Source organism: Mustela erminea, chromosome 9 (genome assembly GCF_009829155.1).
Source record: "Mustela erminea isolate mMusErm1 chromosome 9, mMusErm1.Pri, whole genome shotgun sequence".
Lineage (NCBI taxonomy): Eukaryota > Metazoa > Chordata > Mammalia > Carnivora > Mustelidae > Mustela > Mustela erminea.
Genome location: NC_045622.1, coordinates 102,570,173 through 102,587,173, shown reverse-complemented (window position 1 = coordinate 102,587,173; position 17,001 = coordinate 102,570,173). Strand labels below are relative to the sequence as shown.

General features: G+C 40.0%; 1 protein-coding gene across 1 annotated transcript; it reads right to left on the bottom strand.

The window, feature by feature from the left end:
• Nucleotides 1-13,488: 13,488 nt before the first annotated feature.
• Nucleotides 13,489-14,427, bottom strand: LOC116598114 (olfactory receptor 5AN1-like). The gene has a single exon (XM_032356401.1). It carries the CDS (start codon nt 14,425-14,427, stop codon nt 13,489-13,491), a length of 939 nt encoding a protein of 312 aa, XP_032212292.1.
• Between the last annotated feature and the right edge of the window lie 2,574 nt (nt 14,428-17,001).

Below are 17,001 nucleotides of genomic sequence, written 5' to 3'. Positions count from 1 at the left end.
TGAATCCATAGCAATGGGAAGATAGACCATGGGGGCAGGGGATGGCTCCCCACAAGTGGTGGAGTAATGGAGCACAAAGTCAGAACTTTTAAAAGTCTGCTCCACTGAGGGACATCACTCAGGACGGTAAGCAGGTGTGGAACACACATGGGGACAGCGTGTTCTTAGGTACCATGGGGTCACAGAGGGATCAGGGGTGTCTGAGTGTTACAGAGCTTACAGGTATTAGAGCGGGGAAGCCAGCGACAGAGATGGAGCTGAGGAATAAGCTCTCAACTTGGGGTTACCTTAAACTGTGATCCATGGCACAGTCAGGCCATTGCTCTTTGAGCAGGGTCACCAAAGTGCAGATCTGGGGAGACCCCCCTGGAAGAGCGACAGGTATCTGCTGGGTTTGGAGACTCCAGGTGGGGCTGTGTGTCGGAGAAAGAGATGCTGGGTCATAGGGTGGATGAGCTTGGAGCGTGGCTGGAGATAAGGGAGATGGGAGTGATTGAGCGCTTTTCTCTCAGGGCACACTGATGATGGGGCCCCAAGCTTTCAGCTCCTCCAGCCGGAGATTGGGAAGCTGCCCTTTCATTCCCGTCTTCTAGACCTCTACAGAAAGCATTCAGGGAACAAAAGCTCCTGAGAGCGAACCTGAGCAGATTACTTATCAGGTCCCTGGCAAGGGCAGAGTAATTCCACCTCAGATGAAGACACCTGAGAATCACTACAACAGGCCCCTCCCCCAGATCAGCAAGAAATCCAGAAGACCAAGCTCACTGATCAAGGAGAACAGCGGAAATCCAGAGGAGGGGAAAGCAAAGCATGGAATTCATGCTTTTCTCCCCATGATTCTTTAATCTTGTAAAGTTAATTTTTTTAATTTTATTTTTTTCTTATTCTATTTTTTTAAACTCTTACTCTTTCCTCTTTTAACTTTTTAAAATGAGTTTATCTTAAAAATACCTTTCTTAAAGTCCATAGTCTCTCATGGTTCACCTCCCCTTCCAATTTCCCCCAACTCCCTTCTCCACTCTAAGTCCCCATGTCCTCCATGCTATTTGTTATGCTCCACAAATAACAATCTGAGGGTTTTGAAGGGACGGGGGGTGGGAGGTTGGGGTACCAGGTGGTGGGTATTATAGAGGGCACGGATTGCATGGAGCACGGGGTGTGGTGCAAAAATAATGAATACTGTTATGCTGGAAATAAAAATAAATAAAATAAAAAAAAATAAAAAAAAATTAAAAAAAATTAAAAAAAATACCTTTCTTAAAATTTCGTTTTATTAATTTCTTTTCAGTGTAACAGAATTCATTGTTTATGCACCACACCCAGTGCCCCATGCCATACGTGCCCTCATAACCCACCACCTGGTTCCTCCAACCTCCTACCCCCCGCCCCTTAAAAGCACGCAGATTATTTTTCAGAGTCCGTAGTTTCTCATGGTTCATCTCCCCTTCCAATTTCCCTCATCTCCCTTCTCTCCATCTCCCTATGTCCTCCTTGTTATTTGTTATGCTCCACAAATAAGTGAAACCATATGATAATTGACTCCCTCTGCTTGACTTATTTCACTCAGCATAATCTCTTCCAGTCCCGTCCATGTGGGTACAAAAGTTGGGTATTCATCCTTTCTGATGGAGGCATAATACTCCATAGTGTATATGGACCACATCTTCCTTATCCATTTGTCCGTTGAAGGGCATCTTGGTTCTTTCCATAGTTTGGCGACCGTGGCCATTGCTGCTATAAACATTGGGGTACATATGGCTCTTATTTTCACGACATCTGTATCCTTGGGGTAAATACCCAGGAGTGCAATTGCAGGGTCATAGGGAAGCTCTATTTTTAATTTCTTGAGGAATCTCCACGCTGTTCTCCAAAGAGGCTGCACCAACTTGCATTCCCACCAACAGTGTAAGAGGGTTCCCCTTTCTCCACATCCTCTCCAACACATGTTGTTTCCTGTTTTGTTAATTTTGGCCATTCTAACTGGTGTAAGGTGATATCTCAATGTTGTTTTAATTTGAATCTCCCTGAGGGCTAATGATGATGAACATTTTTTCATGTGTCTGATAGCCATTTGTATGTCTTGATTGGAGAAGTGTCTGTTCATATCTTCTGCCCAGTTTTTGATATGATTGTCTGTTTTGTGTGTGTTGAATTTGAGGAGTTCTTTATAGATCTTGGATATCAACCTTCTGTCTGTACTGTCATTTGCAAAAATCTTCTCCCATTCCGTGGGTTGCCTCTTTGTTTTCTTGACTGTTTCCTTTGCTGTGCAGAAGCTTTTGATTTTGATGAAGTCCCAAAAGTTTATTTTCGCTTTTGTTTCCTTTGCCTTTGGAGACACATCTTGAAAGAAGTTGCTGTGGCTGATATCGAAGAGATTACTGCCTATGTTCTTCTCTAGGATTCTGATGGATTCCTGTCTCACATTGAGGTCTTTTATCCATTTTGAGTTAATCTTTGTGTACGATGTAAGAGAATGGTTGAGTTTCATTCTTCTACATATAGCTGTCCAGTGTTCCCAGCACCATTTATTGAAGAGATTGTCTTTTTTCCACTGTATATTTTTTCCTGTTTTGTCGAAGATTAATTAACCATAGAGTTGAGGGTCCATATCTGGGCTCTCTACTCTGTTCCACTGGACTATGTGTCTGTTTTTATTCCAGTACCATGCTGTCTTGGTGATCACAGCTTTGTAATAAAGCTTGAAATCAGGTAACGTGATGCCCCCAGCTTTATTTTTGTTTTTCAACATTTCCTTAGCGATTCGGGGTCTCTTCTGATTCCATACAAATTTTAGGATTATTTGCTCCAGCTCTTTGAAGAATACCGGTGGAATTTTGATCAGAGTGGCATTAAAAGTATAGATTGCTCTAGGCAGTATAGACATTTTAACAATGTTTATTTTTCCGATCCAAGAGCATGGAATGGTCTTCCATCTTTTTGTGTCTTCTTCAATTTCTTTCATGAGTGTTCTGTAGTTCCTCGAGTACAGATCCTTTACCTCTGGTTCGGTTTATTCTCAGGTATCTTATGGTTCTTGGTGCTATAGTAAATGGAATCGATTCTCTAATTTGCCTTTCTGTATTTTCATTGTTAGTGTATAAGAAAGCCACTGATTTCTGCACATTGACTTTGTATCCTGCCATGTTGCTGAATTGCTGTTTGAGTTCTAGTAGTTTGGGGGTGGAATCTTTTGGGTTTTCCATATAAAGAATCATGTCATCTGCGAAGAGAGAGAGTTTGACTTCTTCATTACCAATTTGGATACCTTTTATTTCTCTTTGTTGTATGATTGCTGTTGCTAGGACTACTTTTATTATGTTGAACAAGAGTGGTGAAAGTGGGCATCCTTATCTTGTTCCTGATCTCAACGGGAAGGCTGCAAGCTTTTTCCCATTGAGGATTATATTTGCTGTGGGTCTTTCATAGATAGATTTGATGAGGTTCAGGGATGTTCCCTCTATCCCTATACTTTGAAGTGTTTTAATCAGGAACAGATGCTGGATTTTGTCAAATGCTTTTTCTGCATCAATTGAGAGGACCATGTGGTTCTTTTCTCTTTTCACATTAATTTGTTGTATCACATTGATTGATTTGCGAATGTTGAACCATCCTTGTAGCCCAGGGATGAATCCTACCTGATCATGGTGGATAATCTTTTTAATGTGCTGTTGGATCCTGTTTGCTAGGATCTTGTTGAGAATCTTAGCATCCATATTCATCAGTGATATTGGTCTAAAATTCTCCTTTTTGGTAGGGTCTTTGCCTCGTTTGGGGATCAGGGTAATGCTGGCTTCATAGAAGTTTTCCCTCTGCTTCAATATTTTGAAACAGCTTCAGGAGAATAGGTGTTATTTCTTCTTTGAAGGTTTGGTAGAATTACCCAGGGAATCCATCAGGTCCTGGGCTCTTGTTTTTTGGGAGATTTTTGATCACTGCTTCAATCTCGTTATTAGATATCGGTCTATTCAGGTTGTCCATTTCTTCCTGGTTCTGTTTTGGTAGTTTATACTTTTCCAGGAATGCATCCATTTCATCTAGGTTGCTAAGCTTATTGGCATATAACTGTTGATATTAACTTCTGATGATTGTTTCTACTTCCTTGGTGTTAGTTGTGATCTCTCCCTTTTCATTCATAATTTTATGAATTTGGGCTTTCTCTCTTTTCTTTTGAATTAGTGTGGCCAATGGTTTATCGATCTTATTGATTCTTTCAAAAAACCAGCTTCTCGTTTCACTGATATGTTCTACTTTATCTTTGGTTTCTACCTCATTGATCTCAGCTCTAATCTTGATGACTTCCCTTCTTACGTGTGGAGTTGGTTTGATTTGTTGTTTATTCTCCAGTTGTTGAAGGTGTAGAGACAGCTGTTGTGTTCTGGGTTTTTCAATTTTTTTGAGGGAGCTTGGATGGCTATGTATTTTTCCCTTAGGACCGCCTTTGCTGTATCCCATAGGTTTTGGACCGAAGTGTCTTCATTCTCATTGGTTTCCATGAATTGTTTTAGTTCTTCTTTGATCTCCTGGTTGATCCAAGCATTCTTAAGCAAGGTGGTCTTTAGCTTCCAGGTGTTTGAGTTTTTTCTGAACTTTTCCTTGTGATTGAGCTCCAGTTTCAAAGCATTGTGATCTGAGAATATGCAGGGAATAATCTCAGTCTTTTGGTATCAGTTGAATCCTGATTTGTGACCCAGTATGTGGTCTATTCTGTAGAAGGTTCCGTGTGCACTTGAGAAGAATGAGTATTCTGTTGTTTTAGGGTGGAATGTTCTGTATATATCTATGAGGTCCATCTGGCCCAACGAGTCATTCAATGCTCTTGTTTCTTTATTGATTTTCTGCTTCGATGATCTGTCTAATTCTGAGAGAGGCGTGATAAGATCTCCTACGATTAGTGTATTCATATCAATATGACTCTTTATCTTGATTAACAGTTTTCTTAAGTAATTGGCTGCTCCCATATTGGTGGCATTGATATTTACAATTGTTAGATCATCTTGGCGGATGGTCCCTTTAAGGATTATGTAGTGTCCTTCTGTATCTCTGACTACAGTCTTTAGTTTAAAGTCTAATTTATCTGATATGAGAATCGCTACCCCAGCCTTCTTTTGATGCCCATTGGCATGAAAGATGCTTCTCCATCCCTTCACTTTCAGTCTGCGTGTATCTTTAGGTTCAAAATGGGTCTCTTGTAGACAACATATGGATGGGTCCTGTCGTTTTATCCAATTTGCAACCCTCTGCCGTTTTATGGATGCATTTAGGCCATTCACATTGAGAGTGATTATTGATAGATACGTTTTTATTGACATCGAGTTACCTTTGAAGTCTTTCTTTCTGTAGACTGTCTCTATATTTCTGTTCAATGCTATTCTTGGGATTTTTCCTCTTTTATAGAATGCCCCTTAATACTTCCTGCAGTGTTGGCTTGGTGGTTGCATAGTCTTTTAAGCCTTGCCGGTCTTGAAAACTCTTTATCTCTCCATCCATTTTGAATGTCAGTCTTGCTGGATAAAGTATTCTTGGCTGCATGTTCTTCTCATTTAGTGCTCTGAATATATCTTGCCAGCCTCTTCTGGCTTTCCAGGTCTCTGTGGACAGGTCTGACATTATTCTCATGGGCTTCCCTCTGTAAGTAAGGAGCCTCTTTGCCCTGGCGGCTTTCAAGAGATTATACCTACAATTATAATTCCTCAATTTGACTATTAGTTCTCGTGATGTTTTTTTGGAATGTATAATCTTGGGTGGAGACCTTTCAGCCTCTAGTACATGAACACACGTTCCATTCGCGAGACTGGGAAAATTTTCATGAAGGACTTGTTCCACTATATCTTCTAGACTTCTTTCTTTCTCCTCCCCTTCAGGGATTCCAATAATTCTGACGTTGGAGTGTTTCATGGCATCATTTATTTCCCTGATTCTGTTTTCATGGTTTCTAAGCTGTTTGTTCCAGGCTTCCTCCTGATCCTTTTTCTCTATCTGTTTGTCTTCCAGATCACTAATTCTATCTTCTGTCTCAGTTACCCTAGCTTTGAGAGAGTTTAGATTAGATTGGAACATTGAGAGCATTGTGAACCTCCTCCCTGGTAGCTTTAAGCTCCACCCTAACATTGTGAACATCCTGTCTGGTCGCTTTCAGTTCAGCCCTAATCAATTGTTTGGTCAACCATGGCTTTCTCCAACCTAGCTATTGCCTGGATAATTGTTAGCCTGAATTCTCTTTCCGACATATTGTCTATGTTGATAGCCATTAGCTCTGTTGCAGAAGGTCCATCCTCTGTATTTTTCTTCTGTTGGGCATTCCTCCTCCTAGTCATTTTGGTGGGAGATGACTGAACAGATATAGCTGGATGTATCAACTGTGGTGCAGTCAAGGTGCACCCTGGAACACTTCTGAGCAATCAGGATTCCCCACCCAAACAAAAGACAAAAGAAAAGAAAAAGAAAAAAGAAAAAAAAGAAAAGAAAAAAGAGAGAGAGAGAGAGAGAGACAGGAAAGAAAGGGAAGATGAAAAAGAAGGTTCAGCCCAGATGGGCCCCAAGTTAAGATTTATGAAGTAGACAAACAAAAAGAGATAAAAAGACTGATACAAGTATATGACAAGAGAAAAAAATATATATGCACATAAAGAAAGAACCTCATCAAAAAGAACCACAAGTGTAAAATTTATATGCTATTAGGACAAACACAAAAAACACAGAAACACTGGTGGAAGAAGATGGGAGAGTTCTTATAAATTCTCAGTGTGTGCAAGGAAGGTTGTTTTGATTCTTCCTGGATGTATCTTGATATCTTTGTTAAAGGATCAACTTTTCTAAGATAAAGGGGATTAAAAATTGGTTTACCTATAGGGGTAGTATTGATTGGGGAAAGGGGATTACTTTGAAGTTTAACTCTATACGAATATTAGAAGATAAAAATAAAAAGGAATAAACTAGACTAAACTAAACTAAAATTTAAAAAAAGGAATTCAAAAAATAAAAATGCAAAAGAAAAACATAGGTGTATGTATCAAAAAGTTCAGGTTAGAAAGGTATTATGGAATTTGATGTACTGTAGAACTCGCTGTGATGGTAAATAGGTTAAAAAAATTACCTATGTGTAAAAAAAAAAAAATGAACCAGAGTAGTGGGAACGAGTGAACAGTACAAGTTTTCCTATAAAGTAGTGGTTCTTCTCTTGTAGTCTTTTTTTTTTCCTCTTTTTTTTTTTTTCTTTCTTGGTTTGTTTTCTGGGGGTGGGGCCTGTCACTTGGATTGTCAGTCAATGGTGTTTCCTGAGTTAAGTCCTCCCGCCCCCCTAAAGGGGGTGGGCTCTGAGGAAACTGTTTTTTTTTTCAGGCTTTTGTTCTCTGGCGGTTTTTATGCTTGTTCACTTTTTTTTTTCTCTCACCTTGACCGCCTTTGATGGTTTTTGTAGTTTTAGAGGAAAACAAACCGCACCCTGATCTCCCTCTCAGAGAGAAGCCTCAGTCTGGGTGCAGAGCCTAAATAAGTTCCCCCTTCGCGGCTGGCAGAGCAGGTTCCAAGTTGCAGACCCTGGGGGCGCAGGATCTTTTGCTTGTACCCAAAGCCAAGGCAGTGGCAGCTGTCTGGGAGCTCCCGACCGCCAGAGAGGTTCCAAGCAGCAATCGCACACTGAGATTTTGCCGCTGGCCCGGGCTGGGAGTGCCCGGCTTGCGCGCACCTCTTTCAGAGGCGGCGCACGGCTCGGGCACTGAGAACGGGGCGCTGGTCCGTAAGCACCAGGCTGGGCTTTTGCGCACCTCTGTCAGGGGAGAGTTTGGGGCGCACGGCTTAGGCTTTGAAACAATGGCACGGGTCAAAGAGCACCGACCGGACCTTTGTAACTCAGGGGAGCATGAAGGACGACGTGTGCACGCATCTCAAGCTTTGTGGTAGGGCTCGCGCGTTCTGCCGACTGGCGTGGCTCCCATCCCCTCACAGGAACTAGAACCCACGCATTCTCAGGTGTGCTGGTGGCTTAGGGACCAAGAGCTGGTTTCTCCGCCACACTCTCTCTGCCTCAGCGCCGGGGAGGCTGTCCTGGGACCGGGGACTTAAGCCCCTGTCCCTAGCCGTCCTGATGCCCACAATTTCCCCCTGCGATCCTTTGCTCTTTTGGAGTGCTTTCAACCAGTCTCCAAGTTAATGCTGGTCCCCAGACGCAGGGCACTCTCGCTTGTATTGGGGTATTACTTTCCAACTGGTCGCCTCTGGTGGCTCCCTCCCCCTTTTGTTTATCTTCTGATATCAGTCTGCCATTCCCATTCCGCTTTACCTGCCCCCTGGTGTCTTCTGCCCCTGTAGAGATCCAGACGTGTATAATTCTGATCTCAGGCTGATTTCATGGGTGATCGGAGTTCTTTGGTAGGTAATCAGCTCACTTTGGGGTACCGGCTGAAAAAGCGCCTTCTCCTACTCCCCCGCCATCCTCTTTCTACCTTCAAAAAAATTATTTCTTTTTGGCATAACAATATTCATTGTTTTTGCACCACACCCAGTGCTCCATGCAGTCCGTGCCCTCTCTAGTACCCACCACCTGATTCCCCCAACCTCCCACCCCCCGCCCCTTCAAAACCCTCAGATGGTTTTTCAGAGTCCATAGTCTCTCATGGTTCACCTCCTCTTCTAATTTCCCTCAACTCCCTTCTCCTCTCCATCTCCCCTTGTCCTCCATGTTATTTGTTATGCTCCACAAATAAGTGAAACCATACGATAATTGACTCTCTCTGCTTGACTTATTTCACTCAGCATAATCTCTTCAAGTCCCAGCCATGTTGCTACAAAAGTGGGGTATTCATCCTTTCTGATGGAGGCATAATACCCCACAGTGTATATGGACCACATCTTCCTTATCCATTCGTCCATTGAAGGGTATGTTGGTTCTTTCCACAGTTTGGTGACCATGGCCATTGCTGCTATAAACATTGGGGGTAGAGATGGCCCTTCTTTTCACTACATCTGTATCTTTGGGGTAAATACCCAGTAGTGGCAGGGTCATAGGGAAGTTCTAATTTTAATTTCTTGAGGAATCTCCACACTGTTCTCCAAAGTGGCTGCACCAACTTGCATTCCCACCAAAAGTGTAAGAGGGTTCCCCTTTCTCCATATCCTTTCCAACACATGTTGTTTCCTGTCTTGCTAATTTTGGCCATTCTAACTGGTGTAAGGTGGTATCTCAATGTGGTTTTAATTTGAATCTCCCTGATGTCTTCATTGGAGAAGTGTCTTCATATATTCTGCCCATTTTTTGATATGATTGTCTGTTTTTTGTGTGTTGAGTTTGAGGAGTTCTTTATAGATCCTGGATATCAACCTTTTGTCTGTACTGTCATTTGCAAAAATCTTCTCCCATTCCGTGGGTTGCCTCTTTGTTTTCTTGACTGTTTCCTTTGCTGTGCAGAAGCTTTTGATTTTGATGAAGTCCCAAAAGTTTATTTTTGCTTTTGTTTCCTTTGCCTTTCGAGACATATCTTGAAAGAAGTTGCTGTGGCTGATATTGAAGAGATTACTGCCTATGTTCTCCTCTAGGATTCTGATGGATTCCTGTCTCACATTGAGGTCTTTTATCCATTTTGCGTTTATCTTCGTGTACGGTGTAAATGATGATGAACATTTTTTCATGTGTCTGATAGCCATTTGTATGTCTTCATTGGAGAAGTTTCTGTTCATGTCTTCTGCCCATTTTTTGATATTATTGTCTGTTTTGTATGTGTTGAGTTTGAGGTGTTCTTTATAGATCCTGGATATCAACCATTTGTCTGTATTGTCATTTGCAAATATCTTCTCCCATTCCGTGGGTTGCCTCTTTGTTTTATTGGCTGTTTACTTTGTTGAGCAGAAGTTTTTGATCTTGATGAAGTCCCAAAAGTTCATTTTCACTTTTGTTTCCTTTGCCTTTGGAGACATATCTTGAAAGAAGTTGCTATGGCTGATATCGAAGAGGTTACTGCCTATATTCTCCTCTAGGATTCTGATGGATTCCTGTCTCACATTGAGGTCTTTTATCCATTTCGAATTTATCTTTGCATACGGTGTAAGAGAATGGTTGAGTTTCATTCTTCTACATATAGCTGTCCAGTGTTCCCAGCACCATTTGTTGAAGAGATTCTCTTTTTTCCACTGTATATTTTTTCCTGTTTTGTTGAAGATTATTTGCCCATAGAGTTGAGGATCCATATCTGGGCCTCTACTTTGTTCCACTGGTCTATGTGTCTGTTTATGCCAGTACCATTCTGTCTTGGTGATCCCAGTTTTGTAGTAAAGCTTGAAATCAGGTAATGTGATGCCACCAGTTTTATTTTTGTTTTTCAACATTTCCTTAAACTCCATTCCCAAACTACTAGTACTCATATAGCAATTCAGTAACATGGCAGGATACAAAAACAATGTACAGAATTCAGTGCTTTCTTATACACTAACAATGAAAATCCAGTAAAGCAAATTAGAGAATCGATTCCATTTACTATAGCACCAAGAACCATAAGATACCTGGGAATAAACCTAACCAAAGAGGTAAAGGATCCATACTCGAGGAACTACAGAACACTCATGAAAGAAATTGAAGAAGACACAAAAAGATGGAAGACCATTCAATGCTCTTGGATTGGAAGAATAAACATGGTTAAAATGTCTATACTGCCTAGAGCAATCTATACTTTTAATGCCATTCTGATAAAAATTCCACCGGTATTCTTCAAAGAGCTGGAGCAAATAATCCTAAAATTTGTATGGAATCAGGAGAGATGTTTTTTGAAGATACAGTCTTGCAACTAAAAGATGAAGAAATATGGAAATATAATGCATAGAATAATGACCATAATCAATAACACTGTGTTACATTCCTCACAGAGGTGCTTCTCCTACTGATGCCCTTATGGTTTTTAGAAAGACGTCTCAAATGTTCTTGCACATTTTGAAAGAACAATGCTTCAAAGAACATACCTGTGCCTGCAATGGGGGGAGGAGGGCACGCATCCTTTATTAATACTGCACTACTTCTTTGGCATGGGATAAGCCTTCACATTCTCTCTCAGAGGTTCAGTGATTCTCCTGCTCTTAATCCTGTCCAACTGTAAACTTGTGAAAAATTTGTCAAGACTTCCAGTACCTCTTCAGTTATAGTCCTTAACTAAATGGAAGAATTATGTGACTTACTAGAGTTAAGACGCTGCCCCCAAAACCACATTAGGAACCTAGTGAATCTCCAAGGATAATATGTGAATTGTAATGACATCTGTTTTATATCAGTTGGTTCAAGTCTGAGGAACCTGGTTATCAACAGTCAGTGTTGATACACTTCTTTTTTTCTTAAGATTTTATTTATTTATTTGACAAAGAGAGATCACAAGTAGAAGGAGAGGCAGGCAGAGAGAGAGAGAGAGAGAGAAGCAAGCTCCTTGCTGAGCAGAGAACCTGATGTGGGACTCGATCCCAGGACCCTGAGATTATGACCTGAGCCGAAGGCAGCAGCTTAACCCACTGAGCCACTCAGGCGCCCCAAGATACACTTCTTGTTCCACATTTCAAGCAGATCACAAGGACCAAATGTATCGTGTTTTACTTTAGACAGAAAAACTGGCCAGCGTTTAAAACCCTGCCTATCACACAATCTCCTTCCTCTCTGGCTCCTAAGGGTTCCCACAAAATATCAGCATTAGTGTAAGTCTAACTATCTACTCCATAAATTAGATCACCCCATACAAAACCATCGATCTCTATGACATAAAATGTTGAACAAAGACAATAAAGAAGTATACTAGCTTACCATATTTGTTCTTAGTTGGCAATATTTAATCTTTGATAACTCTATTATTTTTAAAATATTTTTATTTATTTTTGAGAGAAAGAAAACACAGATGGAGTGAGAAGGAGAATCAGATTCCACACTCAGCAGAGTCTAATGTGGGGCTTGATCCCAGGACCCTGAGATCATGACCTGAGTTGAAAGTAGACAGCCAACTGAGTGATGCAGGTACCCCTCAGTAACCATTATTACAATGAGTTTTCACACAAGTCTCCTCACACCAAACATGAACAGATGTCTGAAATATTAGAAATGATTTGAGAGTGTGAAATACCAGCTATGTCAGGGTAAATTTTCTCTCATTGAGAGAGAAATTTGAATCCCACAATGTCAGAAAAAGCTTTTGGCTGGGATATGGATTTTGAACATCATCTTCTATCAGAAATCCCCACTGATGTCCTCCATGTTATTCCTTATTCCCCACAAATAAGTGAAACCATATGATAGTTGACTTTCTCTGCTTGACTTATTCCACACAGCATAATCTCCTCCAAGTCTCATCCATGTTGATAAGATGGAGGATACCAGGAGATGGGAAGGAAAAGTGAATGGGGAAAATCAGAGGGTAAGACAGAACCAGAGACTGGACTCTGAGAAACAAACTGAGAGTTTTGGAAGGGAGGTAGGAGAGGTGATGGGTGAACCTGGTAGTGGGTATTAAGGAGGGCACGTATTGCATGGAGCACTGGGTGCAGTGCATAAATAATGAACCCTGGAACACTGAAAAAAATAAAATTAAATTAAGATGTGGAAAAAAAAAGAGAAATCCCCACTGAATACTAGAAGCAAGAAACACGTCATTAGACTCATAAAATAATGGTACTGAAGAAAACACATCCTTCACTCCATTCCTCTGTATGCTTCAAATCACCTCCTGCTTCCTTAGATTACAGCTGGTAAAAACTGGGATGTGATTAAATTTACTAGATGCTTAAGCAGAAAAGAGACTTCAGACAAACATTAGCCAGCTCAGACTGTTCTTCCCAGGAGACACAACAAGGGCAATTGTATAGCTATGTTTCTATTCAAAGGCACATCACCTATATCTTTTTGTTCCCATTAAGGTCTGATATACAGAAGAAACCTCAATCACCCTCATGTCTGGATTATGCTGCATAAAAATTTTTGGGAGACAAGGTCTCTACACTCCTGGGGGCCTCTGTCAGGTATCACTCTTTTACAGTCAGAGGTCTGAGATTGAACAGGGATCAATCTCTAAAGTAAAGAGAAGTACAAGTTTTTAAAGTTTAACATTTTACAAATACTTGAAGATTATTTTTAAGATTTTATTTATTTGAGAGATAGAGAACACAAGGAGAACAAGGGATATAGGGAAAGGGAGATGCAGGCTCCCTGCTTAGCAGGGCTCAATCACAGAACCCTGGGATTCTAACCTGAGTAGAAGGTAGATGCTTAACCAACTGAGCCAACCAGGTGCCCCACATGCAGTTTACTAATAAATGATGAGGCCACTCCTTGTGTAGTTTGAAAGTATGAACCTCCGGGACTTAAAGGTATTGTTCTTGTGTGGAATCAAGTCAGCTGTCAGTCCATTTGGCATATTATCTGTGTCAAATTAACCTTTCTTTACCCAAAGGCAGTATGAATTTTGTTAGAGTTCATTCCTGTGCATGTTACTAGGGGTTAAGGTTTCTGAAAGGACAAATCTGGACAGAACCTCAGCAGAACCATCTCTTCTTTTGGAACCTCTTCAAGGCATCTTTGATTTCCTTGTTCCTCAGACTGTAAATCAAGGGATTCAACATCGGAATGGCCACAGTGTAGAATACTGATGCAAATCTGTCAAAAGTGGAGGAACCACCAGAGCTGGAACTCAAATAGACATAGACAGTTGAAGTATAGAAGAGGGAAACTGCTGTCAGATGAGAAGCACAAGTGTTGAACGCTTTGGACCTGCCTTTAGCTGAAGTGATCTTCATGATGGACATAACAATATAGCCATAGGATATCATGATAATGAGGGCATTTATAATCCCAAAGACCATTGTTAATATAGCAATCAACAGTTGCACAAAGAAAGTATCAGTGCAGGACAGGATTATCAGTTGGGGCATGTCACAGAAGAAGTGCTTGATGACATTAGGCCCACAAAAGTGGAGCTGAAACATGGCATACAACTGAGATGTAGAAGCAGAGAGTCCAGCCAAATAGGATCCCAGCACCATCTGAATACAGAGGGTGGGTGACATGATGGTTGAATAGAGAAGTGGATTGCAAATGGCACTATATCGGTCATAAGCCATGGCTGTCATGAGACAAGACTCACTCAGTCCCATGGTTGAAAAGACAAAGTACTGAACAACACAACCCACAAAGGTGATGGTCTGCTGCTCTTGGAAAAAGTTGGAGAGCATCTTGGGAGCTATAGAGGTCACATAGCAGATATCTATGAAGGACAGATTACTGAGGAAGAAGTACATGGGTGTGTGGAGGTGAGAGTCCATCCTTATTAAGATGATGAGGCACAGGTTCCAAGTCAGAGTCAAAATGTAGATCAGCAGGAATACAACAAAGAGCACTGTTAGGATTCTGGGAAAATCAGAGAATCCCAAAAGGATGAAATAGGTGATCTGTGTAATATTTCCTCCCCCAATCATTGGCTTGCTGCTTCTAAAATCAGGAAAGAGAGAAGAGAATGCGCAGCTGACTCAGGTGAGATGACAGTATTACATTTCCCATATGTGCTGTTTTTTCCCTCCATAGAGTGCTGGAAAGCACCAATGTCTCACTGTCCTGATAAAAAGACCCAGCTCTTCATCTCAAATTATTAAGAAGAGTGATTTTAAAAGTGCTTCAAAAAATGATGTATTATATGTTACCTAATAGAACTGAAAAATTTTTTTAAGTGCTTCAGGTTCTCAATTTTTTCATAAATTCTCATGAAAATTAAAGAGATAAGTGGCGGGGGGTATGGGAGGTTGGGGGAACCAGGTGGTGCGTATTATAGAGGGCACAGATTGCATGGAGCACTGGGTGTGGTGCAAAAATAATGAATACTATTATGCTGAAAATAAATAAAAAATAAATTTAAAAAAGAGATATGTTTGAATTTGAGAACTAAAATATATAAAGTGATTATTACAGAGATCATTCATTAAAAGTTTTTTAAAACATCTGATAATTCATTATATTACCACTGCTTTACAAGACCATAAGTAGAATCGCTCTAGATTAAAACTGAGGTAGCCCTCAGGCCCACATGGCCATCTAGATAATGTTTTGAGATTCCCTCTATTATCCCTAAGAAAGTTATTTATCCTCTTTGTAATAATTTCATAAACTTTTATATGAATGCAGTTAATGTATCATCTTTTAACTGACCTGGAAAACTACAACATAACTTATGACTCATAATATTTTCTTGAGGCACAGTATATGTGCCCAATAAAGTTATGGAACTAGTCTTCTACGGAAACCTTCGTACTACATATACCAAAAGGAAGGCAGTACAGCTCACTATTGACCCTAACATTTTTTCAATTTTAGGGTACTTTACTACTTAAGAAAAAACATGGTACTTTGCTTAAAGATTCAGACTTTGGAGTTTTGTCTGATACTCTCTCACTTTATGAGCTTCTCTCAGTAGCTTAAAAACACTAATATTGATTTACTCAAAGTGAAGTGATAAAATTAAGAACCCCTGGACTATGAAATTACTAGGACAGTTACAAGAAAATTCATGGAGATGCTCAGCACACAATCCTGTACACAGTAATTGTTCAATAGGTGTTGGCTATTATTATGGATTGGTTACAGATAACCATGAATGATAGCTGTAGCCAAGGTTAGGAATGTCAACAGTGTTACAGTTGTATGGGTTAATTTAATGGATTTTCTGAGGCATCACTGACCTTGCAGACAGTGAGTAATCATTACCTCTAGGCAGATGTGGATTCAGACCTCATGTAGAAGCAAATCAAACCACCCAGGGCCATGAAGACACAAAGCACATAAACAATTTTCTATTTAGTTTTCTTGAGTTTGAGTACAGTTGATTAACTGACAACCTGCATCAGACTATGATGGACACTGATGCAGAGGAAAAGTAAACAATTTTAATTACCATGTATTACACAGCTATATGTCATATGTTTTATTGATACAGTCATCATGTTAGAGCTCATTAACAGATTCACAGTAGGTTGCAACAATGGCCTATACTCCATAACCGCCTGTCTTTCCTTCAGAAGAAAGAGTGCATCAATGAGAACAGCTCAGAAATTTTTGAGGAAATATTAATAATTAAAAAGACATGAACTTTCAAATATTAAAAAGCATTGTGAACACTGATCAATTAACTATTCCTATGAAAATAGATATGTGCCTGGTTGGCTTAGTGGGTTAAGCCTCTGCCTTCGGCTCGGGTCATGATCTCAGTGTCCTGGGATCAAGTCCCACATTGAGCTCTCTGCTCAGTGAGTAGCCTGCCTCCCTCTCTGTCTCTGCCTGCCTCTCTGCCTATTTGTGATCTCTCTCCCCTGTCTGTCAAATAAATAAGTAAAATATTTTAAAAAAGGAACAAGAAAATAGACATGTGTCAAAAGACCTTATAGACATTTTAGGAAAATTTAAATATCAGTTAAGCATTTAAATATGATAAAATTTGTATTTCAAAGTGATAGAAAAGAATAAATTTTGATATGCATTTATATAATTTTGGTATGTGGAAAAATGTCTGAAATATAACACCAGAACAGAAAGTATAAGAGTAAAATATGACAATTTAAAATTTGGTTAGGTGAGAAAAACCCACTTAAGTTAACTACTTTTGAAATACAATTCACAAGGGAAAAGTAGTCACAATGCATTTAAAAAGACAATATAGTAATGCCTTTAATATAAAAGACATAAATCAGGGGATGGGGCACTCATATTTACTACTGATGAGGGTACAGAATGATTATACCTTCCTGAAGGAATTTTTTTTTTTTTTTTTTTTTTTTTTTTGCTTTTTAAAATATCTCTGTCTCTTAGAATTTGTCTGCCTCTTTCTCTTTCTCTCTCACACACAGATTCAATACAGGAAATAAATAAAACTCCCTGAAGTAATGAAAGGTATGATTCTGGTTTCCTTCTTTAAACCTCTCCATGTTTGATCGTTTTCAAGAACCCCTATATTGACAGGAACAAAAGCTGTTAAGATAGATATAAATCCTTAAAAGTAAGCACAG

Bases quoted from the DNA above. Each gene is read 5' to 3' on its own strand.
- LOC116598114 (XM_032356401.1), bottom strand. From the start codon at position 14,427: ATGATTGGGGGAGGAAATATTACACAGATCACCTATTTCATCCTTTTG.